The sequence below is a fragment of the Hemitrygon akajei genome, chromosome 1, assembly GCF_048418815.1.
Source record: "Hemitrygon akajei chromosome 1, sHemAka1.3, whole genome shotgun sequence".
Lineage (NCBI taxonomy): Eukaryota > Metazoa > Chordata > Chondrichthyes > Myliobatiformes > Dasyatidae > Hemitrygon > Hemitrygon akajei.
The window spans coordinates 71,610,411-71,635,694 of NC_133124.1; the positions used below are offsets into that span (position 1 = coordinate 71,610,411).

A 25,284-nucleotide genomic window follows, 5' to 3' on the forward strand; every position below is an offset into this window, starting at 1 on the left:
GCAAAGGAGATGCAGTGGATGTGGTGTACTTGGATTTTCAGAAGGCCTTTGACAAGGTGCCACACATGAAGCTGCTTAGCAAGATAAGAGCCCATGGAATTACGGGGAAGTTACTAGCATGAGTGGAGCAACGGCTGATCAGCAGAAAGCAGAGAGTGGGAATAAAGGGATCCTATTCTGGCTGGCTGCCAGTTACCAGTGGAGTTCCACAGGGGTTGGTGTTGGGACCACTGCTTTTTACAATGTATATCAATGGTTTGGACTATGGGATTAATGGATTTGTGGTTAAATTTGCCGATGATACAAAGATAGGTGGAGGAGTGGGTACTATTGAGAAAACAGAGAGCCTGCAGAGAGACTTAGATAGTTTAGGGGAATGAGCAAAGAAGTGGCAAATGAAATATAATGTTGGAAAGTGTATGGTCATACACTTTGGTAGAAGAAATAAATGGGAAGACTATTATTTAGATGGGGAGAAAATTCAAAATGCAGAGATGCAAAGGGACTTGGGAGTCCTTGTGCAGGATACCCTAAAGGTTAACCTCCAGGTTGAGTCGGTGGTGAAGAAGGCAATTGCAATGTTGATATGCATTTCTAGAGGTATAGAATATAGGAGCAGGGATGTGATGTTGAGGCTCCAAAGGGCACTCGTGAGATCACATTTGGAGTATTGTGTGCAGTTTAGGGCTCCTTATTTTAGAAAGGATATACTTACTTTGGAGATGATTCAGAGAAGATTCACAAGAATGATTCCGGGAGTGAAAAGGTTACCAATGTCTGGCAGCTCTTGGGCTGTATTCCCTGGAGTTCAGGAGAATGAGGGGGGATCTCATAGAAACATTCTGATTGTTAAAAGGCCTGAACAGATTAGATATGGCAAAGTTATTTCCCATGGTAGGGGAGTCTAGGACAAGAGGGCACAACTTCAGGATTGAAGGATGTCAATTTAGAACTGAGATGCAGAGAAATTACTTCAGTCAGAGGGTGGTAAATCTGTGGAATTTGTTGCCACTGGCGGCTGTGGAGGCCAAGTCATTGGACGCATTTAAGGCAGAGATAAAAAGGTTCTTGATTAGCCAGGGCATCAAAGGGTATGGGGAGAAGGCTTGGGAGTGGGGATGACTGGAAGAATTGGGTCAGCCCACGATTGAATGGCAGAGCAGACTAGATGGGCCAAATGGCCTGCTTCTGCTCCAATATCTTATGGTCTTATAAATACCACTCTTCGTGTAAAAAAAAAAGTTGTCCCTCAAGTTCCTCTTACTCACCTTAAAACTATGCTCTCTAGTGCTTGAATCCCTAACATTGTAAAAAAAGACTGAATGCATTCCCTCTATCAATGGCCCTGATGAGTTTATACACTTCTATAACATCACCCTCAGCCTCCTGTGTTGCAAAAACCTCTTTCTATGACTCCGTGTCTAAGTCCTAGCACCATCCTTACATACTCCTTCTTCACTTGACGGGGGTGGGGTCCTCAATTTAATCCACCCTAATGTTATTCAAGGAAATAAATGTGTTTCTTTTTCAGATGATGTGGGGCAGACCTTAGTCGAAGCGAATGCCACGGCCAAAGGAGCGAAAGACATTGCGGCTGGAGTGATGGCTAAATTACAACCAATTATCATTGAAGTAGGAAACTTAAACAGAACTGCTCAAACCATTCCAAACATTACTGATTTTAACACAGTGCTGAATGAAGCAGAAGAATCAGGTTCGTTGAATGGTTTTGATTTTGATACTGGTTCATGTACAAGGTGCAGAAAATAGATTTTGTTTTGGCTGCCCCCCAGACAGATTGTGCCAGTACATTGTGGTAGTGAAAAGGCAAGCAGAATGCAGAATGAAGTATTACAGTTACAGAGAAAGTGCAGTGCAGGCAGAAAATAAGATGCAGAGCCATGATCAGGTTGATTGTGAGATCAAAAGACCATCCTATTGTGTGTTGGGTCCATTCAATAATCTTACAACAATGCCATTGAGCCTAATGGTATGTGCTTTCAGGCTTTTGTTTCTTCTACCCGACAGACAAGGGTAGAAGTTAGAATGATCATGGTGGGAGGTAGGGTGCCTCAAGAAGGCAATACCGCAGGTCGTGCTGCTCCCTCACAGCTCAGAGACCCAAGTTCAATCCCGACCTCTGGCGCTGACTGTATGGAGTTTGCGTGTTCTCCTTGTGACCACATGGGGTTTCCCTGGGTGTGCCAGTTTCCTTCCACATACTGTGCAGGGTTGCTGGAGTGATAAGCTGCTGTAAATTTTCTCAAGTGAGTGAGTGAGGAGTAGAATCCAGGGCAGTTAATGGGGGGGGGGGGGGAATTCTGGGAGATGGGAGATGGAAACTGCTCCCGGACCTAGTATGGACTTGGTGTCCCAAATGGCCTCTTTCTGTGAGACATGATGAAGAGCTGAAGTTGAAAAATGACCATGGCTGTGTCAGGGAAAAAGAGAACTGACTCCTCTTTAAAAGAGTCAGCCCAGACATGATAGACTGAATGGCCTTGTTGAGATCCTTGATTCCGTAACATTGATGCATAATTTTCTTAACCCGTTTGTATGGCTTTGCATTAATAATCCCCATGCATGCAAGTAACTGGAAAGAGTTAACAGGAATGAGGGGAGAGTGGGTAACAGGAAAAAATAGTTGTTCAATGAGATTGACCTGTGAACTAGCATGAATACATTTGGCAGAATGGCCTCCCTCTGTACCATTAGGAAATATGTGTGTTGACCTTGAATTATTTCTTCTTCTTTACAGTGAAGAATTTAACCGAGAGCCTGCCTGGACTGGTGCAGAAGCTGAAGGATCTGAGCCAAATACAACCTGTTAACAATATCTCCAAAAATATAAACCGTATCCGGGAGCTCATTGACCAGGCCAGGGAAGCTGCAAATAAGGTCAGTTTGTTTAAACTTTCAGTAACAGCAACGACATTTCTGTCAAAATCTAGATTCAGATATTTATTTGAATTCCCCCAACTCCACCACACTAATCCCAGTCTCTGAGAAACATGTTACCTGATCCAGCTGGCTCACAACTCCATGTTTCTGTGACAATGTGTGACACTTGGACAGGTATGTGGATAGGAAAGGTTTAGAAGGATATAGGCCAAGCAAAGGTGAATGGGAATCTTGATCGGCATGGACTGGTTGGGCTGAAGTGTTTTCTCTCTCTTGTTGTAGATAAACGTGGCAATGAAATTCAATGGGGAATCTGGAGTAGAGGTCCGACTTCCCACTAACCTGGATCACTTGAAAGCTTATACATCCCTGCTCTTGTATGTGAAGCAGCCAGCCATATTACGAGGGGACAACAGGAGACGGAAGCGACAGGAATCTGAGAACATGTTTGTTTTCTATCTAGGGCATAAGAATGTGAGTATTCTTCATGACAGAATAGACTAGAACAAGGCATGGGTTTGCAAGAAAAAAACAATATGCTACCTTACAAATTATTTCCCTTTGATCCCAGGCTTCCAAGGACTACATGGGGATGATGTTGAAGGATAACAAGCTGGTTGCCATCTACAAACTGGGAAGTGAAGTGAGCAAAATTGAAGACACGAAGACCGTCAGCAATGAAATCTTTGACCACATCAGATTTGAGAGGTAATGCAATCCAGTGACTTATTGGAATTTTTGTAACCTATTTACAATATTGATTGGTACAGTACAGTATAGGGCTTTCGGCCCATGATGTTGTGCTGACCTTTTAGACTACTCCAAGATCATATCTAACAATTCCCTCCCACAGAACCCTCCATTTTTTGTTCATCCATATGTCTCTGTAAGAGTCTTTTAAATGACCTTAATGTCTCTGCCTCCACCACCACCCCTAGTAGTGTACTTTCTGTGTAAAAAAAAAACCCTACCTCCGACATCCTCCTATACTTTCCTTCAATCACCTTAAAATGATGCCCCTTGATTTAGCCATTTCCACCCTGAAAAGGTCTTTGGCTATCCATTCTTTGGTCATGTTTGTCCTTTTCACAGGGTTAAGGAATCAAGCACTAGAGGACAAAAGTTTAAGGTGAGAGGGGACTTGAAGGGTAATTTTTTTTTCACGTAGAAAGTGGTCAGAACATGGAATGAGCTGCCAGGTCGAGTGGTTGAGGCAGGTACATTAACAACATTTGAAATGTACTTTGATAGCCACATGGAATGTAAAGGTTTAGATGGATATGGGGCAAATGCAGACAAATACAACAAGCTTAGATGGGCATCTTAGTTGACATGGATCAGTTGGGCTGAAAGACCTTTTTTTGTGCTGTACAGCACCTGCCTCCTGTCTCTCATTGGATGGTGGGTTCAAAACGCAGAATGTGGGAGAGATGGAAGCTCTCCCCACATTTAAACAGTGCCTGGATGTGTGTGTGGAGGACCAGGTCCAATACCGGAGGGGGGAGATTCGGTCTGGGACCCCATTTTCTGAATGACTCCTATGTATGTAAATTTACTGCGATTCTCACTCCGTCAGAGTTCAATCTGACCAAAACATGGCTAGCCCTATCTCTGAAGCTGTACTCAATGGAGAATGTGGGTGAAGAAGGAATCTCACTGAAATATACTGGCCACTACAAGGCCTGGATGGAGTGGACATGAAGAGGATGTTTCCATCAATGGGAGAGTCTAGGCTCTGAGGACACAGCCTCAGAATAAAGGGACATCCTTTTAGAACTAAGATAAGGAGGAATTTCTTCAGCCAGAGGGTGTTGAATCTGTGGAATTCATTGCTGCAGTGGGCTACAAAGACCAAGTCATTGGCGTATTTAAGATACAGATTGATCGGTTCTTGATTAGGGTGGATTAAAAATTATAGGGAGAAGGTGGGAGAATGTGGTTGAAAAAAAATCAGCCATGATTCAATGCTGATTGAATGCTCCTATATTTTTTGGTCTTCTGGTTGCATTACTTCAGAATACAACCACTACAAAACCTACCTAAATACAAGCAAAACCAGGAATTGGGCCATTCCTCACACAAAGTCCAGTATTCTACATGACCACTCTTCTGTTCCAGGATCTTGCAGTATGGGTCTCTGAACAATAGCCAGGTCAGCTTCTCCACCGGCAAGCTCGTCAACAGCCAAACACTGTTTGCAACTGCACTTGGAAATGACCTCTTGCTCAACCTGGATCCAAAGGAAGCTGTCTTCTACGTTGGAGGATTTCCCCAGACATTTACGGTAAAGATCATTCTTTGCATTCTCTTAATTAAGGATGTTGTACTTTACGCCTTGGAACATAGAACATAAAAGAGCACATGCATGAGTCTGTGTAGACCACAACGGCAATTTGAACTGAAAACCAGAATCAGCATCGGATTAGCTATCACTGATGTATGTGACATGAAATTTGTTCTTTTCCAGCAGCAGCAGTGCAAAGGTAAATGATTACTATAACTTGCAAACATAAATAGAGTGCAAAAAAAGGAATAACAAAGTAGTGTTCATGAACTCATGAGCCATTCAGAAATGTCATATTCCTCCATTCCCTACCTGCCTAAATCCTTCTTAAACACCTCTGTTATATCTGCTGCTACTAACCCCTGGCAATGCATTTCACACACCCACCACTCTGTGTAACAAAACTTGCCTTACACATCTCCTTTAAACTTCACTGCCACCCTCCCCACCCCCATCCACCTCACCTCAAACCTATGCCCTGTATTTGACATTTTACATTTGGGTGAGATAATTTACCTCCCCTTTCTCATAATTTACTTAATAACAGCACGGAATAGGCCCTTATGGCCCTTCGAGCCATGCCGCCCAGCAGCCCCCAATTTAACCCTAGTCTAAATTTGGGACAATTTACAATGACAAGTTAACTTAATAACCAGTACATCTTTGGACTGAGGGAGAAAACCCATGCATTCTACAGGGAGGATGTACAGAGTTTGCTGGAATTGAACACCAAACTGCAACAGACCGAGCTGTAATAGTGTTGCACTAACTGTTACGCTACTCCGTGCTTGATACATATATAGTTCTTCTGTCAGGTCTTTCATCAGCCTCTGATGCTTCAGTGAAATTCAGTTTATCGTCTGGAATTTTTTTTAGAAAGTTTACACTAGTAATGGGAGTACCCAAGTACTGGATTAGAAAAAACCCCACTTCTTCAGGGGAGGAAATCAAGCATTGTCACCCCCAATGTGACTCAGACTGTTAGTGTAGTTGGCTTTTTAAATGTCTCCTGTAAAGACCAGCAAGGCAGTGCAGGCAGGATTGGGCAATATATACTTGCCTCACCAACATCCTGAAAAATAAATAAGTGACTTAGCAGCATTTCTAAACAAGAGAATCCTAGGAGATTCTGTAGATGCTGGAGGAACTTGGTAAATCATGCAGCATCTATGGAGGGGAATAAACAGTTAACGTTTCGAGCCGAGACCCTTCATCAGGACTGGAAAAGAAAGGGGCAGTCACCAGAATAAGAAGGTGGGGGAAGGGGAATGTGTATCAGCTGCTGGGTGATTGGTGAGACCAGGTGGGGGGAGTTGTGGGAGGGGGAGTGATGTGATAGATGAAAGAGGAAAAGGGCTGAATAATAAAGAATCCAATAGGGGAGGGCAGTGGACCACTGAATACTTCTTTCCTTTATTCCAGTTCCAGGGATCTGGCTTCAAACCTGACCTTGTGTATCAGTTGATTCTCCTGGCACAGGTGCTCTGGTTTCCTCCCTCATCCCAAAATCATGTGGATCATTGGGTTACTGGGCCACTATAGCTTCCTCCTGGCTATCGGTTGGTGGTAGGATCTAGAGCTGAATGGAAATGTGTGGAGAATAAGATAGGAATGGTGCATTGTGATAGCATTGACCTAATGGGCCAAAGGGCCTTTGCTGTGCTGTGGGTTTCTGCATCTACATTTCCTTGCTGCCTCGGTAAAGCAGCCAACATAATCAGAGTCCCCTCTCCACCCCGGACATTCCCATCCACCCCGCCCATGGTCTATTTGTCCCATTCCCATCAGGGAAGAAGCTACATAATATCCACAACAGGACTATCAGATTGACAAACAGTGGCTTTCCCCAAGCAGTCAGTCAACATCTCCACCCACTAACCGCACCACAATGTTATTATTTCCTGTCTTTCACCTTATGTACAGCCTAGCGTCACTTTGTGCACAGTCAGTCAATCGATGTATATAAGCTATCTTATGTATTTACATTTATTGTGTTTTTTATTATTATTGGGTTCTTTATATTTTATGTTTTTTTGGCTGCATGGGATCTGGAGTAACAAATATTTCATTCTCCTTTACACTTGTGTACAGAAAATGACATTAGACAATCTAGAATCTTAAATGTGACCAATTAACTTACTACCTGTGCATCTTTGAATGTGGGTGGAAAATAGATCACTCATAGGAAACTATGCCGTTGCAGGGAGAATGAACAGACTACTTATGAACAGTGTCAGAATTGAACCCTGGTTACTGGTACTGTAAATAGTGTTACACCGTAGCACGCCGCTACTGTGCATCCCCAATAAACCTGATTCCGATTCTGATTCCTATTCTAATTCTGAAACTCTGCCATACTGGTTTCTTTAATGCAAGTTGTTTTAATTACAAATACTTTTTCTTATCACCCAGCCTCCTAATACATTAAATTATCGAGGATATAAAGGTTGCATTGAACTTGGCTTTCTGAATGAAAAACTAATCAGCCTGTATAACTTTAAGGAAATAAACAACATTAACACTACAAAAGAGAAACCCTGTCAAAGGTAGGTTCATTGATGTTTACTCCCGGAGTGGGTATTTGAATCACATTTTTTTCTAGAGAACTATTCTCCATCTTAAAATTGAAAGTTATACATTTATGTAGAACACTTCATAACGTCAGAGCATTCTAAGAGCATTTGAAGTTCCTGTTGTAATGTAATTTGTACACAGCAAGCTCCCAAGAACAGCAGTAAGTGACCAGCTGAGCTACTTTATCAATGCCAATCTTCAAAATGGTGCCTTTGATATCAATTTGAGAGGGTGCTCAAGAGGTTCTGCTGCTAACTGTCAAAACCCCTGTCAGGAAGTAGTGGCAGGATGCTGCCTGGATTAGAGAACATAATGTATAAGGAGAGGTCAGACAAATGGGTTGATTTCACTGGAGCAGTGGAGATCTTACAGAAGCTTCTCGGTAACACTTTATTTTGCATTAGAGTCATGGACTCCTGGTACACTATGACACAGAAACAGATCATGCCGAACTATTATCCCAGGACCATAGCCCTCCATACCCCTCCCATCCATGTACCTATCCAAATTCCTCTTAAATGCTGAAGTTCAACCCGCATCCATCACTTGCGCTGGCAACTCGTTCAACACTCTCACCACCCTCTGAGTGAAGAAGCTTCCCCTCATGTTTCTCTTAAATATTTCACCTTTCATTGTTTTTTTTACCTTGTTCTGTCTTAATGCACTGTGTAATGATTTGATCTGTGTAAGCAGTCTGCAAGGCAATCTTTTCATTGGACATCAGTACATGTGACAATAATAAATCAATGCCAAGGTAGACAAATAAAGTTCAAGGGCCACAGTGAGGTACACTTGGAAATCACAAATCATAGAGTTGTAGATCATTATAGCATGGATACAGGTCGTTTGGCTCAACCAGTCCATGCTGACCACAGTGCTCACTCAACTAGTCCCAATTTCCTGCATTCGGCCCGTATCTCTCAAAGGCCTGCTCCTCTCTGTACCTATCCAACTCCTCCTTAAATAATGCTACTGTACCTGCTTCAACCACTTCCTCTGGCAGCTTGTTGCATAAACATCCCCCATATGTGGAAAAAGTTGCCCCTTAGGTCCCTTTTAAATCTTACCCCTTACACCTCAAATGTGTATCCCCTGGTTTTGGACTCCTTTGCCCTGGGGGAAAGAACTGCTACCTTCTACCTTTTGTATGTCCATCATAATTTTAAACACTTCTATAAGATTACCCCTACATTTCTACATTCATCTTCTAGTGTGAGAGGTTCATTCAAGAGTCTGAGTGACAGCAGGACAGAAGCTTCCCTTGAGCCTGGTGGTACCATGTTTTCAAGCTTTTGTATCTGATGGGGGTGGGGGTGTAAGAGAGAACGTCCAATATTGAAGTACATCAGCAGTTACCTGGGTTCTATTACAATGCAGGTGTTACCTGGTGACCAATAATTTATGCTTTATTTGCAGGTATAAACCAACCAAGGAACCAGGAAGTGATGGCTTCTATTTTGATGGTACTGGATACGCACTTATAAACCTGACCGGTTCTGTGAAGAGCTTAAAGATCGAACAAACTGTTCAAACTTCCACAAGAGATGCAGTGCTGTTATACTTTGAGAAACCGGTAAGTCATTTTGCAGTTTATCATTTGCTTCCCTCATAGTGTGGACACAATAGATTCACACAGGCCCTTTGGGTTGTTTGTTCATCGTAAGTTGCCCCTAGTGTAAAATTGCACGGTAGAATCTAGAGGAGCTGCTGAGAAAGTAGGTAGAGTAAAAAATGCTAACTAACAGCAGATGAAAGTAAATGGGAGGTTGATGGTCCACATGGACTCAGTGGGCCAAAAAGCCTGTTTCCGCGCAGTATCTCTCGCTTTGGTCATCTGTTATAGGAAAGACCTGGTTAAACTGGAAAGGGTATAGAAAAGATTTAAAAGGATATTGCAAGGACTTAAGGGCCTGAGATATAGGGAGAGGTTGGCCAAGCTAGGCTTTTATTTCTTGGAACGTAAGAGAAAGAGGGGCAACCTTATGAAAGTGTTTAAATTTATCAGCGGCATGGATCGAGTGGATAGTAACAATCTTTTCCCCAGGGTAGTGGAGTTCAAAGCAATGGGGTATAGATTTAGGGTGAGAGGGGAAAGATTTAAGAGATCTGAGGGGCAACTGTTTTACACAGATGTAGTGAGAAGGTGGAACAAGGTGCCAAAGGAAGTGGTTGTGGTAGATACAATAGTCTCACTTAAGAAGCAGTGGGGTAGATACCTGGATTGGAGGAATACGGGCCAATTGTAGGAACTTGGGACCAGCTGGGTGGGCATCATGGTCAGTATAGTCTGGTTGGACCAAGGGGTCTGCATATGTGCTCAATGACTTTATGACTCACAATCACTCTATGCCATTTACCAGACATTGGAAACTCTAGCCTATGAAAAGAAACTTCGGAAACTTACAAGCTGCCAAATTAACATTAAGCCAATGTGCTTCATTTTTAGTTTGAGTATGAATATCCTGTTCTATATAGTTCACCTAGCGCACTGAGAATAGTGGACAGAACATACTCTTTTCATACAGTGCTGGAGTCTGCTGCCTCTCACCAAGAGGAAGACTCTCATTCATGTTCACTGTGCTCCTATGTACTGCCTAGTTCCTACATCAAAGCTGCAAGTCACAGATAAAATTCCAGATATTATTTTTCTTATATCCTTTGAGGAAAATCAGAAAGTTTTCCTTAGAGATACTCTTTTCAAACAAGACTTTCTTACTGACTCATCTGATTTTGAAAACTTTGAGTGATGTTATTAACAGCTTAGCTTCGTTAATATCCCTCCCATCTATGTGAGTTAATGTGTCCTCAATTTAGACAAGAAGACCATCATGTTTGCTCCATCATTCAATCATGGCTAATGGTCTTCAACCCCATTCTCCCACTTTTTCCACATAACCCTTAACCCCCTTACTAAACAAGAATCTATAAATAATTACTTTAAATGCTCTCAGTGACTTGGCATCCCCAGCCCTCTTTGGCAACAAATTTCACAGGTTTTCCATTCTCTAGCTGAAGAAATTCCTCCTCATCTCAATCTTAAAGTGATGTCCCTTTATTCTGATCCTGTGCTTTTGGATTCTAGACCTTTCTACTTATGCAAAAATCCTCTCCAAGTCCACTCTATCTAGAACTTCCAGTATTCATTAGATTTCAATGAGATCCCACCTACCTAAACTCCATCCAGTGCAGGCCCAGAGACATCAAACACTGCTCAAATTTTAAGCCTTTCATTCCTGGGATAATTATTGTGAACTTCTGGACCAAGGGAAGGACATCTTTCATTAGATAATTTAGAACAAGTTATTGTTTTATCAACACCGCATGCTTCATGATGATCTCGTTGCCATCTTTCACAATTGCTAGCTCCCAAAACAGATGCTGCCTAACATTTGTACATGTTTTTGTTAAAGAATATGGTTTATAGCCAAATTTTTCATGAATTACAGAATACAAGCTGTGCTCTGACCATTGAGGGTGGAAAACTGGTGTTCAGGTACAATCTCAAATCAAATAATACCGGCTCTGTCATGTCAAAGGAAGAATTGGACCTCACTAAAGAGAACGTGGTAAGTAAACTTCAATGCTTTTCTTTTAAGTATGTAGGAGAGGTAAAACCACTAGATTACATTACATTTAATATTATTTCTTTACTATTGTACCAATGAACATGGACTAACTAGTGCACAGGATTTAACATAGTACTGTAGAAAAGTGCATGGCAGAATGTGCACCATCACACATGGTATGGAATACTGTACATGGTGAACAATACTGTGTGTAGTATTGTATATGATACATAGTCTTATATATAATAGTGAATAGAGCACATATGGTATATCAGTTGGTAAATTGGTTAATTATTGTCACATGTACTGAGGTACAGTGATAAACATTGTTTTGCATGCCATCCATACAGATCTTTTCATCACATTAGATAGTACAAGGGAAAACAACAACAGAATAAAGTGTTACAATTACAGAGAAAGTCAGTGCAGGCAGACATTAAGCTGCAAGGTCATAAAGGTAGATTGTGAGATCAAGATTCCACCCCTATCATACTAAGGTACCATTCAATAGTCTTATACCAGTAGAGTAGAAGCTATCCCTGAGACTAGTTGCATGTTTTTTTTCAGGTTTTTGTATCTTCTGCCTGAAGTGAGGGGAAGAGAAGAGAGAATATCTGGGGCAAGCTGGCTGCATTAATGAGGCAGCAAGAAGTGTAGGCAGAGTCCATGGAGAGGGGACCAGTTTCCATGATGTGCTTAGCTATGTCCACAGGTCTACATGGTTTCTTGAGGTCATAGGTAGAACAGTTCCCATAACAAATCATGATGCATTCAGATAGGATCCTTCCAATGATCTACTGATAAAAATTGGCGAGGGTTGGATTGAGTTGTTCTCTGATCTTGGCAGTGAATTTGCAAATGTTTTCTCACCATACGGAGAGACACCATCTTTATTTTACATCTGAGCATTTGATACTTGAAATTGTTGGAGATAACTTGGAAAATATGTAGCTTGGGTGGTTAATGGTTGGGTTGCGTTATTCTCTGATCTTGCAAATCCATTTGCAAATGTTTCAGCGCCGTACAATGATGTCTCCTCATATGGTGACGTAACAGATGCAAATGGATTGCCAAGATAGAGAGCAAGTCAACCCAATTATCAACCATCCGGGCTACACACTTTCTGAGTTATTTCCATTGGTGAGGGTCAATAGGAACATGCCAAATTTCTTTATAATACTAGACATGGTTTTTATATGGTATTTTATACAGATTACAGTACTTAATATAGCATTGTACATGATAATCAGTACAAATATAGGTATGGTATACGGTTGTATAACGAGTGTGGTATTTTATCAAAGAACCACCAAAGCGAATACAGTAGGTATATTTTGTAGTCTTTCTTCTAATTATAAATGTGCAATTAAGTTATTTTGGTTATTTTTGGATATTGTTTTGTATGTGCAAATAGCAGCAAACATTGTTATTCTATTTGATTCAGGTAGCATAAATAGAAAAGCAAAATCAAAACACTGTATTTAGTATATATTCTTTAAAATTTCCTGTGGATTTCCAGTAAGTGGGGTTATTTTTTTCACTTCTCAATTTACTTTCTCTTTAATACTTATTCAAAATTAACAATTCCTTTTCTACTTCAATTTAATCTAAGATCAAGTTCCGAATGATAAGTTTGAAAGACAACATGCAGGCTGCTGCAACCATCGGCAGTGAACGCGTCATTAATGCTAACGTCGATATCAAAGAATTTAACTTCCCGAACTATTACCTGGGCGGAATACCAAAGGACATTAAGGAAAGGTATGTCAATATGCTTTTTTTAAATGAAAGTAAGGAGTGGAATGCAAAACTGAGATACCTCTTAGGCTCATAGTGTCATCAGGCCTGTCATCCTAACTCGACCATGCTAACCGTGTTGTCCAGTGAGCTAATCCCATATGTCTGCATTTTGGCCATAACTTTTTATACCACTCTTATCCATGTACTTGTCTAGTTGGCTTTTAAATGTTACTAATGTGCCCACCTCAACAACTAGCAGCTCAGTTGAAATACACATGAACTTTTGTTTGAAAAAGTTGCCCCTGGTCTCCCTTTTAAATCTCTCACCTCTGATCTTCAACCTATGCCCGCTTCATTTTAGAACCCCCTTCCTGGGAAAGAGACTATGTGCTTCAACTTGTCTACATCCCCATGATCTTATATACCTCTATCAGATCACCTCTTAATCTCCTGTGTTCTAGGGAATGAGCAACATTCTCCTGGACAATCTCCATATCCCTTAGTTCTCTTAATATTAGAAGTCTATCCATGCTCTGATTAAACTCAACACTGTCTCCTCATCTTTGTTCTTAATGGACAACCCTTCTGTCTGATACTGTGCTCCCTATTCCTAAACTCCACAGCTGGGAGTAACATTCTTCTTTGAATCCACCCTGTCGATCCCTGGGGTAAAGACAATGTGCTGTCATCTTGTTTGTGTCCCTCAAGGTCTTGTACCGTATACCTCTATCAGGTCTCTCCTCAATCTCCCACAATACAGGGAATAAAATCCAAGTCTGCACAGCCTCTGCTAATCCTGAGTCCAGGTAACATCTGGTAAATCTTTTCAGCACTCTTTCTAGTTTAATAACATCTTCACTATAGCAGAGTGATCAAAACTGTATCCAATATACTAAATGTTCTGATTGATGAAGGCCAGCATGCCAAATGCCTTCTTCACCCTCCTATCTACCTCCAACAAACTTTTCTTTACACAAGTTGTATTGCAGGAAAAGCTGATTTGATTTATAAATGAAATTAATGAAAGATTTTTTTTAAAATAGTCACCCAGTTTGTTGCTGTGTGTGTTTTTCCCCAGCATCAGTAACATTACTCAAGAAATTATTGGTACCTTTTGAAGAAATATAATCAGAATCAGAATCAGGTCTACTATCACTGACATATGTAGTGAAATTTGTTGTTTTGTGGAAACAGTACAGGGAAATACATACAACAATTATTAAGTTACAATGAGAAATATATTAATAATAAATAAATTGTGCAAAAAGAGAGCAGCATAGTGAGGTAGTGTTCATAGGTTCTTGGGCCTTTCAGAAATCTGATGGTGGAAGTAAAGAAGCTGTTCCTAAAGTATTGAGTGTGCATCTTCAAGCTCCTGTACCTCCTCCATGATGGTAGTAGTAAGAAGAGGGAACATCCTAGATGTTGGGAGTCCTTACTGATGGATTCCACCTTCTTGAATCACTGCCTTTTGCAGATGTCCTCAATGGGTGAGAGGCTAGTGCCTGCGACGGAGCTGGTTCTCTACAGCTGTGCATTGGAGCTCCATTCACAGCTTAGAAGCTGGAGGTTTTATCCATCTTTGTTGATCTAGACTCCCATTCAGAGATTAGTCAAATAATCTAGGGCTTCTACAAGAGTACCAGCTCACACTCAACCAGAGGAAGAATGGGGATTCGGTGATCTTACAGATGGAGAAAGTCAAAGTGTTCTCACACTCGGGGACCAGACAACTAATGGTACAGTCACTAAGTGAAGATTGAGGGCACCCAACAGCTTTTTTGGAGGAGATCTTGGAGATCATGGGACTGCAGAAGACTACAACAATAGACAGGGGAAGAACCCTTGAAGAGATTTAATTACAGGGATGGGAACTTTAAATTTTTATGGTTCTGTACCAGATTGTCTGCCTGCACTGTACTTTCTCTGTAGCTGTTGTTACACTTTATTCTGCATTCTATTACCGTTTTATCTTGCACTATCTCAATGGACCATTGTAATGAAATGTTCTGTGTAAGCAGTATTTAGAACAAGTTTTTCACTGTACCTTGGTCCTTGGTACATGTGGCAACACTAAACCAATTCCAAATTCAATTCCAATGTGCTAATGCCTGTGTTTGACTGGGAGAGAGTTCAGCTGAAGGGTAAGCAGAGTCCTGGACAAATGAACTGTGCTGTAATTCTGTGTGACATCTTTTGTTGCAGTTTAAACATGCCTGTGAAATCTTCACTGAGAGGCTGTGTGAAAAATCCAAAGGTATCCTCTAGCAACAAAGACCTATCCAGAGAACACACCGTCGGAGTTAGTAAAAGATGCTCACAAGATTTGTTGGTGAGTTTTGAAGATCTTTTGGGCTGATTCTCAGTAATTTCATCTGCTAATCAAAAGCAGTGACTCCTTTAATCTACAAAAAGTTTCTCATTCTTACAGTACCTTTCACAACCCATTTTCAAGGCAATGCAAGTGGACGCTAGAATCTGGAGCAAAATTCAAGCTGCTGGAGGAACTCGGTGGATCAGGCAACAATTGTGGGAGGAAGTGGATAGTTCACTCTTCAGATTGAGAGGTTTCATGAAGGGAACATTCACAAGGGAACCTGAACATTAATCAGTCACGTTCCTTCACAAATGCTGCCTGTCCCATTGTATTCCTCCAGTAGATTTGTGTTTGCTTTAGGTCAATGAATGCTTGTAATTTTAAAGTCAAAGTCGAGTTTACTGTCAGATACAGAAGCACATGTATGCATAGGTGCAATGAAAAACTTACAGCTGTATCCCAGGCACAGAGCATCAGATAAGCAGCATTTGCAAGAAAAACACAAATTAAACAGATAACGTATACACAGTTTTTACAAGAAAGTACGCAATTAGAACAGCATTTTAGTGCAAAGTGATCAAAGTTGTTCTACTGTTGCTTTATGGTAGTGATTAGGGCTGTGCTGACTGGTTTAGAGGTCCAGTGATTGAACGGAAGTAGCTGCTCCTGAATCTGGTAGAGTGAGATTTCAAGCCTGTATACCTGCTGCCCAATGGCAGCTGTGAGAAGATAGCATGGCTCAGGTCTTTAATGATGGATAGTGCCTTCCTGAGGCACACCTCCTGTAGGTTCTATTGATGGAGGAGAAGGATATACACGATGTATTGGGCAGAACCCACTCCTCTCTGCAGCTTCATGTTTCTGCACATTTGTCAGATGGCAAAAACTAATTTTTTTTCACTGGACGTCCCCAGAAGTAGCAGTTCAGGCACATTATCTGGTAAAAAGGTGATTACTGTGATTCAGCAGGGAGATCCACTGCCTCACAGGTCCAGCAACCCAGCTTTGACCCTAAGGCTGTGGTCTGTGTAGAACGTGTATGTTTCCTCCCACATCTCAGACTCTCAGAAGTTGCCTTAAGTATTTGTTATTATACTGGTACTCAGGTAGATTACTGATAAGAAGGGACATCTGACAGAAGTATTTCAGGAATCTGGAACATAATAGGAATAAGATAGGAAGTAATTTTCAAATCTTTGCATCGGACCTCGGTGAGATTTCACCAGGACTCTCATGCAGTTTTTATCTCCTTATCTAAGAAGGGATGGGTTCAGCAAAAGTTCCACAGACTGCTTCCATTGATGGTAGGTTTGCCTTATGATGAGATTGAGTAGACTTGGCCTCTATATTCGAGAGCTTAAACAGGAGGTAGTCTCATTGAAAATCACAAAACAGCCCTTAATAAGATGGACTCCTGGGATGATGTTGATCCTGGCTGAGGATTTCAGGACCATTGGGCACAATCTCACTCTAAAGGGTTGTCCGTTGAGGATGGGATGAGGGGAAATGTCTTCACTCAGAACATGATAAATCTTTAGAAATCTCTACCCTGGGGGTTATGGGAACTCGCTGTTGAGTTTCATCAAAGCATGGGTGAGCGTCTAAATATTAAGGGAGCCAAGGAATTTGAGGATTGTCCAGGAAAATGGAATGTAGGAGATTGAGAGGTAACCTGAGAGAGATGTATTCCATGGGGGGCAAAGATAGGGTGATAACACATAGTCTCTTTCCCAGGGAGGAGGTGCTAAAAACAAGAGTGCAGAGGTTCAGGATCAGAGGCAAGAGATTTAAAATGGACATCAGGGCAGCTTCTTTACACAAAGGGGGATGTGCATTTGGAATGAACAGCCAGAAATATTAGGTGAGGTGAGTACATGAGCAACATTTAGAAGCCATCTGGAGAAGTCCCTCTTCCCTCTGGGAGAAGGTTCAGGAGCATGAAGATTCGTACAGCCAGATTTGGGAACAGCTTCTTTCCAACTGTGATAAGACTGTTGAACAGATCCTGACCTGGATCTGGGCCATACCTTCCAAATATCCGGACCTGACTTGCACTACCTTACTTTCCCTTTTTTATTTTCTAATTATGATTTATAATTTAAATTTTTATTATATTTAATTTGATTTTTACTTCAGGGAGCGCGAAGCGCAGAATCAAGTATCGCTGTGATGTATGCCTTAGTATCAATTGTTTGCTGACAGTAAAGTACATGGATAGGAGAAGTTTAGAGGACTATGGTCCAAACATAGGCAGATGATACTAGCTCACTAGTCAATATTGTCAACATGGATGAGTTGAGCTGAAGGGCCTCCTTTCTATGAGCTAGAAGATGAGACGCGATGGTGATGAATAGTGGAATAGACTCATGGGGCCTTGCCAAGTGATCTCATGTTTCTCCTGTTGCTTCCATCAGTTGGTACGGAATGCCCACTTCACCGGCAGCGGGCTCCTGGGCCTGAATGCCTCCAGAATTTCCTTCCCTGACAACTTCCACATCGGATTCGGTTTCTCCACAAGTCAGCTCAACGCCCTGTTGTTTTCTTATGAAAAGGTAAGTGCCTTCCTCCTTCCTCCACCAAAGATTGATGAAGCAGTCAATGATTGTCATGCAGTTGCAATCAAAGTACTCCAAACTCTCCAAAGCATAGAAAGCCATCCTTCAGGGAAAAGAGTAGCCCCCAGTACACGAAGGCTAAATGTGTTGGAATATTCACTGCTGATATATTTATATAGCACCTTTCACAGCCCCAAATATTTCAGCAGGAGTGAAACAGACATTGCTGGAAGTAATCCAACTTGTGCATAGAAACTTGCATAGCTACCATGTGATAAGGGCCTGATAATCTGTTATTTTAGCTTTTGATGAAGGGATATGTGTTAGTCCAGGAGCAACCCTCAGACTTGGACTAAAGTCTAATATCTCAAAATTCCCTATTTGTCTGTCTAATGGCCTCTTAAACTTTGATGTTGAATCTGCTTCGTACATCTCCCCTGACAGTCTGTTTCAGGCACCCACAACACTCTGTGTATAACAACCTGCCCTGCTCTTCTCTTTTAAACTTATCCCCTCTCACTTTATATGCATGTCCTTGAGTATTTCAACCCCTGGAAAAAGATGCCATCTTTGCTTTTCCTACTCTTATAAATCTCTGTCCAGTGTCCCTTTAGCCTCTGATGCTTCAGAGAAAACAATCCAAGTTTGTCCAGTTTCTTACAGCTAATACTCACTAATCTAAGCAGCATTTTAGTCTCTCCTGGATAATTAATTCCCAACTATGCACCCACAGTCAGGACCACCCAAATCCGGTTCCACCAACAACCAGCCCTGCCCACTCTTACCCTCAACCCCGCTAGCCCCTCCCAGCAATCAGCCCTGTCTAAACCCACTCTTTCCCACAGGCATCCCACCAGTCCTTGTCCCTTTCCCATCCAATCCCACCTACCAACTTATTCTTCAAGTACAACGTTACCTACACTAACTGTGTGGCTAATGACCAAAATCAAGTGCTTCGTTCCCAATATGACACTTAACTTTACTCTGACTTTCAAACATTGTGTTATTTTGGATTATTAAGCAACATTGCCACTGCCATATTCTGAAAGTAAACATCTCCTTTACTTTTTTAGGACCTTCTTGAAGTCTTTCTGGATAGTGGAAAAGTGAAGGTGAACGTTCTGGGGAAAACGCTTATATCTAAAAGCTCTTTCAATGATGGCACTGACCATTATGTCTCAGTCCAGAGTCAGGGGAACAGGTGTGTTCATACTATTGTTTCCTGGATCTTTTGTCAACTCAGTAAATTGTCTCTTGCAGTCGATACGAGAGAGTCTCTCGGACCAGACACCCCATCCGCACGGCACATGGAGCTGTGAGCAATTCCTAAGAAATTGTTTTCCAGTCTTTTCACTCAAGATGGCCATTTAATTGTATTACAGAAATGATGAGCAAGATGTAGCTCACTGTGGCCTCCTGCACTGTTATAACAAATCCTAATGTAAGCCTGAGAAACAACATCCATCTGGGTACTAACAGTGGTAATAGCAAGTTATTAAGTTATAGTCACCACTTCTTTTTTGTTTACATTTCTAGGGTCTACTTAAATGTAGATGACCTGGACCGGAGTGAAACAGCACTGGGATCGGAAATACCTGTCCCACAAGACACAGTGTACTTGGGAGGGAACAGCAGTGCACAGAACTTTGATGGCTGTATCAACAATGTCTTTCTGAATAAGTAAATACATTTGATATCTATATATTTTTTTCTCTCTCTTTCTTCCCTTCCCTTCCCCTCTCCCCTATTTTCTGTTACATTCTATAAGCCTATCCACAGTCAAATCTCAAGGAAGCCCTGACTAATCACAACTCCTATCTCCCTTCTTAGGGTAAACCAAACTCATAAAGTTGAAAATTTTGTATTTTCGACTAAGGATTCCAATGTAAGTCTGGATACATGTCGCCAACAGAGAGCTCCAGAAATGCTCATGTTGAAAGAAGGCAGAAAGCCAAACGGCCAGGAGACCGTGAAGATCAGTAAGGTGTGTAAACTTGCTACCACAGAACTTGGAGTAACATTAATGAACAGCTAACACTAACAGAGGGTTCATGCTGATATAATATTTCCCTTGAAGCAGAATGGAAAGAATCACAAAGTTGTTCCTGAGCATTCAACGAAAGAAAGTACAGGCCAGGAGTTTAATGGATGTCAGATGTCATGGCAACCAAAGGCAATCAATGGAGCCTACCAATTTGGAAATTCACCGTATAGTCGACTGGAGTATGATCACATTCCCAAGTCATTTAATGAAAGGTAATTATGGGTGTTTTTATTGGCTGAAGGTCAACATTGCCCATCCCTGATGGGCTTTAAACTGAGCAGCTCTGAGTCAAGTACAGTGTTTGTTCTGGAGTCACATATAGGCCAGACTAGGTAATTCTGTTAACAATAGATATTTGTTCTTGAGGGACTTCAGAGGGTTCAATGGGTTTTTCAAGACTTAGTGCAGTTAATGGTAACCACAACCAAGACTAACTTTCTTCTCCAGTCTTATTTGATGAACTGAATTAAAAATTATCAGCTACACTGCTGGGACTTAAAGCCTCTCAATCATTATAGGAAAGATGTTATTAAACTGAAAGAGTACAGAAAAGATTTGCAAGGATGTTGCCAGGACTTGAGGGACTGGTTTGTAGGGAGAGAATGGAAAGGCTAGGACATTATTCCCTGGAGCATCGGACAGGTGATCGTATAGGGGTGTATAAAATCATGAGGAACATGGATAGTGTGAACATGCATAGTCTTTTCTCCGTGGTTAGTGAATCAAGAACTAAGCACCATTTTAAGGTGAGTGGGGAGGGATTTAATAGGAACCTGAGGGGCAACTTTTTTATATAAAGGGTGGTATCTATATGGAATTAGCTGCCAGAGAAAGTGGTTGAGGCAGGTTCAATTCAAACTTTTAAAAGACAGTTAGATGAGTTTATGGATTGGAAAGGTTTAGAAGGCTAAGGGCCAAACACAGGCAAACGGAACTGGCTTTGAAGGGACATTATGGCTGGCATGGTTCAGTTGTGCTGAAAGACCTGTTTCTGTGTTGTATGATTCTATTAGTCAAGACTCTAGGTTCTGACTCCACAAGTATCACTGAAATTAAGAAGGAGGCCATTCAGCCCATTGCATTCACTAACTAACCAGTTGAATTCCATTTCCCAGCTCTGAGCATTCCAAGTGCTCATTCAGAAGCTGGCAGTAATTGGTGCCACAATTATTTCCCACTCTTTTTCAACCATCTCACGCACTTTCTTTTTCTCTCACACAGCTACCCACATCCTCCTTAAATTCACCCACCAAACTCAACTCAATTCAGGGGCACTGAACATCAAAGTTGGGAAGTTATGCTGAAGTTGTATCAATTGTTAGTGAGGCCACACTTGGAGTACCGAGACAGTTTTGATCACCGTTCTATAGGAAAGATGCTGTTAAACCAGAAGAAGTGTAGAAAAGATTTACTGAGATGTTGCCTGGATTTGGAGGGCCTGAGTTACAAGCAGAGATTGCATGGGCTAAGACTTTATTTCCTGGAATGTAGGAGAGTGAGGGGTGACCTGATAGAGGTATAGAAGATCATGATGGGACATTGACAGGGTGAAAGCACATATTTTTCCCTGGGAGGAGTGCTAAAACAAGAGGAAATTGGTTTAAGATCAAAGGTGAGAGACTGAAAAGGAACATCGGGCAGCTTCTTCATGCAAAGGGTGGTTGGGATGTCACATTACAGTACACCCTATCCTCATTATATGCACCTTCAGACAATGCGGATTCATGGTTATGCGTCAAACCTATTTCTACCAACTTCTCCTTATATGCATCCAAAACTCAGTTATACGAGGCTGTTGGGACGAGAAGCACCGATTTACCGCCAATACAAGTCATGTGTGCACGCCTCACAGTCAGTCTCACTCCCGCCAGTCTCGCATTGGTTTTGGCAGCATGTGGATGTGCGATCTTGCGCTCTTAAACGTTTGTTGTTACTACCTACGGTGCACTGATTTTGTGCTTGAAATATTTAACTATGCCCCCTAAGCATCCTATGTCAAGTCCCGGGCCATCAGCCAAGTGGCAGAGAATCACCTTAACTCTTGAAAGAAAGTTGAAAATTATAAACAGGGCCGAGTTATTACGTTGAATATTACCTTAAATTGATGAAATATAATACCAATGTTGCCTTGTGGTACTGCTTTTGTGTCATATTTGTATGAAAATGTGAAAAAAAATTACAGATAAAAGATATTTAGGAAGCCCACCAGAACGGATCCCTATTTTCTCCATTTAAATAAATTATTTACATTATGTGTTTTCCATACTATGCGTTGACTGCGAGGAACATATCCCCCGCATATAACAAGGATAGGGTGTGGTACAAAACATTATTCAGACCACACTTGGAGTATTGTGTACCATTCTGGTCACCACACCACAGGACAGATGAGGTAGCAATAAAGAGAGTACAGAAGACATTCACAAGGTTGGCACTTGGGTGGGAGGTCTCTGGTTATATGGAGAGATGGGACAGGCTGGGTTTGACCTCACTGGAATATAGGAGATTGAAGGGTGGCCTCATGCAGGTTTATTAGATCTGATAGGATAGACAGAGCTTTGCTTTCCCAGGATTGGGGATTCCAGAATTGGAGGGCATAGCTTTTAAGGTGAGAGAAGCAATTTTTTTTCCATACAGAAGGTAATGGATATATAGAATGAGCTGCCAGATGAAGTAGTTGAAGCAAGTACAATCACAACATTTAAAAGACATTTTAATGGGTACAAAGAGAGGAAAGTGTAATTAGTGAATAAATTATTATTGTAACATTACAGTGTGCAGTGATAAGTTTATCTTGCATACTGTCCATATACATCAAATCATTGAAACAATGCATTGAGATAAAACAGGAACAGAATGCAGAATAAAACATATTCTTAGAGATAAAGAATTTTGATTTGAAAGAGTAGAACAGTTACAATAGAAGTAATGAGTAGATCTGTAAAGAGTAGCTTGTATTAAGAAGCCACACTCCAGTACCACCTTTTATTCTTTTTCTTTGTATATATTTAGAAGGATGTGGGCCATATACAGACAAATGGACAATCTTGGTCAGTATGTACAAATTGAACAGAAGGGCCAGTTTATGTTGTCTATGACTCTGTGGCTAATTTCAGACCTTACACATTGCTGACATCAGACCAGGTTGAGGTGACAAAGGAAGTCAGTGCGTTTTATCTCCGACATCACCCATCGCCGCCCACCTCTGTGCTTGGGGATCATAAATCCATCTGCACATATTCTCACTGTAACATTGCTGTGTTTCAGGTCAAAGTTTTCCATTGATGTGCGGACATTCGCCCCAGAAGGAGTCATCTTCTATGTGGCAGATGCTTCAGAGAAATCCTACATGACCCTCTATGTTTCAAGAGGCCGCTTTTTCTTTGTCTTCGCTGTTGACGGGAAGCGACTGAAAATCCGAAGCAGGTCGAAACATAATGATGGGCGGTGGCACACGGTGAGCTGGGAGTGGGGATTCGATGGACAGTAAGGAAAGAACTTACACCCTCTTCTACTTTTGGTACCTCATAAAAACAAATACCACAGAGGTCTGCCTTCATCCATCACATCAGTACCAACTCCGATTACAATCCGTCTTGTACCCATCCTCAAAGAATCTTTGATTCACAGAAACAGGCCATCTGCTGTCCCCAACCCACGCCAACCAGTAGGCACCTACCCTGTTCCCTCTTGAGGGCTTTGACAGGCTCTGTTTTGACTTCTCTGCAGTCAATGAGTCCTTAATGACAGTGAGACGTTGGGTTCCAAGACCATAGTCCCTGAAAGTGGTAACATAGGCAGATAGGGTAATCATGAAGGGTAATCATGCTTGCTTTCATGGATCAAGACAAGAGTCCAGGAATTGGAATATTGTGTTGCAACTTTACAAAACATTGGTTAGACCGCACTTGGAGCACTTTTGTGCGGTTTTGTTCACGACTCTATTGGGAGGGTGTGTTTGTGCTGGAGAAAGTATGAAGAAGATTCCCCAGTATGTTGTCTGGTTTGGAGGATATTAGTTAAGGGGAGAGAGTGGATAGGCTGGGCTAATTTCCCCTGGAGAAAAGGAGGCTGAGGGGATACCTGATCGATGTGTATAAGCAACACACATATTTCCAGCTCTGCAAACTTTCTCTTGTTTGAGATAGGTACAAGAATATGAGAGGGAAAATGGTCAGAATTTTTTCCATTGTTAGGTATTCAGAAGCAAGAGGGCATAGGTTTACTGTGAAAGGAAAAAGTTTGACAGGAATCTTCTCTTGAAAACAGAGTGGTTGATATCTGAAGCTTAGTGCCAGAGGAGGGGGTGGAATCAGATGCAATCACACTGTTTAAGGGACATTTAGACATGCACTTAAAATGGTATGGTGTGGAAGAGTAGATTCCTAATGTGGGCAAATGGGTTGAATGTGGATGGCCCAAAACAATGGTAGAGACATAATGGACTGAACAACCTGTTTCTGTGCCATTTGACTCTATGATTCTATAACAATCTGCTCAATTCTCTGTCATCCTATAACACTACATGCTATTTACAGTGGCCATTGAACTCACGAACTTTAAGTTTTTGAGATGTGGGAGACTACAGAACTCTCTGGCACCATCCAGGCCTCACAACGTATGAAGCACCAGTAGCGTTATACTGTTATACTATTTACTTTTTAAACTTGTGATATGAATTTTATAATTTGTTTGTTAGTACAGTAGATTTTGGTTAATTGGAGCACATTGGGACCAGTACATTTTGACCCAATTAAGCAACTGCCCCAATCAGCTGAAGTTTCATGGAAATAGTTAAATATATAAAAGACAAACTACCATTTAACTGAGTAACAAATTACGTACTTAAATGAAATACAGAACTAATTAGAGTACTATCAATACCACTACAGAACCATAAAACTGTGTCTTTGTCCTAATTGATATCAACGGAGGAATTCATCCAGTGTACCTGAACACTGTCACATTCTTTTCATTGACTATAAATGAACAAGATCAGCACAGACACCCGTATAGATAATAGACTGCTTCCATACAATACTATTAACAATTGCATCCTCCAGATCTACGTTTTCATTGTAAGATTCAAGGTGATTGTTGATGCCTTCAAATTTGTCATAGTCCCTAACTTGTTGAAGTAATGACATTGTTTCATTTTCACTCCCAGCTGCTTCTGATATCTCCACATCTTGAATGCTTGAAACCGCAGTGAGCAAAAGAGTTCTGAATTATCTTGCTACTTATTTCTCACCAACTATCAGTGACAAAATCACTGTTCTTTGAACACAAATGCACGCAACTGA

The 25,284-nt window shown here is 41.4% G+C and overlaps 1 protein-coding gene across 2 annotated transcripts in view; it reads left to right on the forward strand.

Moving 5' to 3' along the window:
• Window positions 1–25,284, forward strand: part of lama3 (laminin, alpha 3) — a 316,232-nt gene that overhangs the window by 281,690 nt on the left and 9,258 nt on the right. Inside the window, exons 57-72 of one of the 2 annotated variants that reach the window (XM_073045511.1) lie at window positions 1,532–1,714; window positions 2,759–2,898; window positions 3,184–3,375; window positions 3,473–3,609; window positions 5,020–5,185; window positions 7,598–7,731; window positions 9,176–9,332; window positions 11,206–11,325; window positions 12,938–13,086; window positions 15,271–15,397; window positions 17,797–17,934; window positions 19,011–19,138; window positions 19,474–19,617; window positions 19,768–19,921; window positions 20,015–20,193; window positions 23,249–23,438. In XM_073045511.1, the coding sequence (XP_072901612.1) occupies window positions 1,532–1,714; window positions 2,759–2,898; window positions 3,184–3,375; window positions 3,473–3,609; window positions 5,020–5,185; window positions 7,598–7,731; window positions 9,176–9,332; window positions 11,206–11,325; window positions 12,938–13,086; window positions 15,271–15,397; window positions 17,797–17,934; window positions 19,011–19,138; window positions 19,474–19,617; window positions 19,768–19,921; window positions 20,015–20,193; window positions 23,249–23,438 (2,438 nt within the window). The remainder of the gene's footprint in view (window positions 1–1,531; window positions 1,715–2,758; window positions 2,899–3,183; window positions 3,376–3,472; window positions 3,610–5,019; window positions 5,186–7,597; window positions 7,732–9,175; window positions 9,333–11,205; window positions 11,326–12,937; window positions 13,087–15,270; window positions 15,398–17,796; window positions 17,935–19,010; window positions 19,139–19,473; window positions 19,618–19,767; window positions 19,922–20,014; window positions 20,194–23,248; window positions 23,439–25,284) is intronic. The other variant, XM_073045521.1, reaches the window with a different exon arrangement.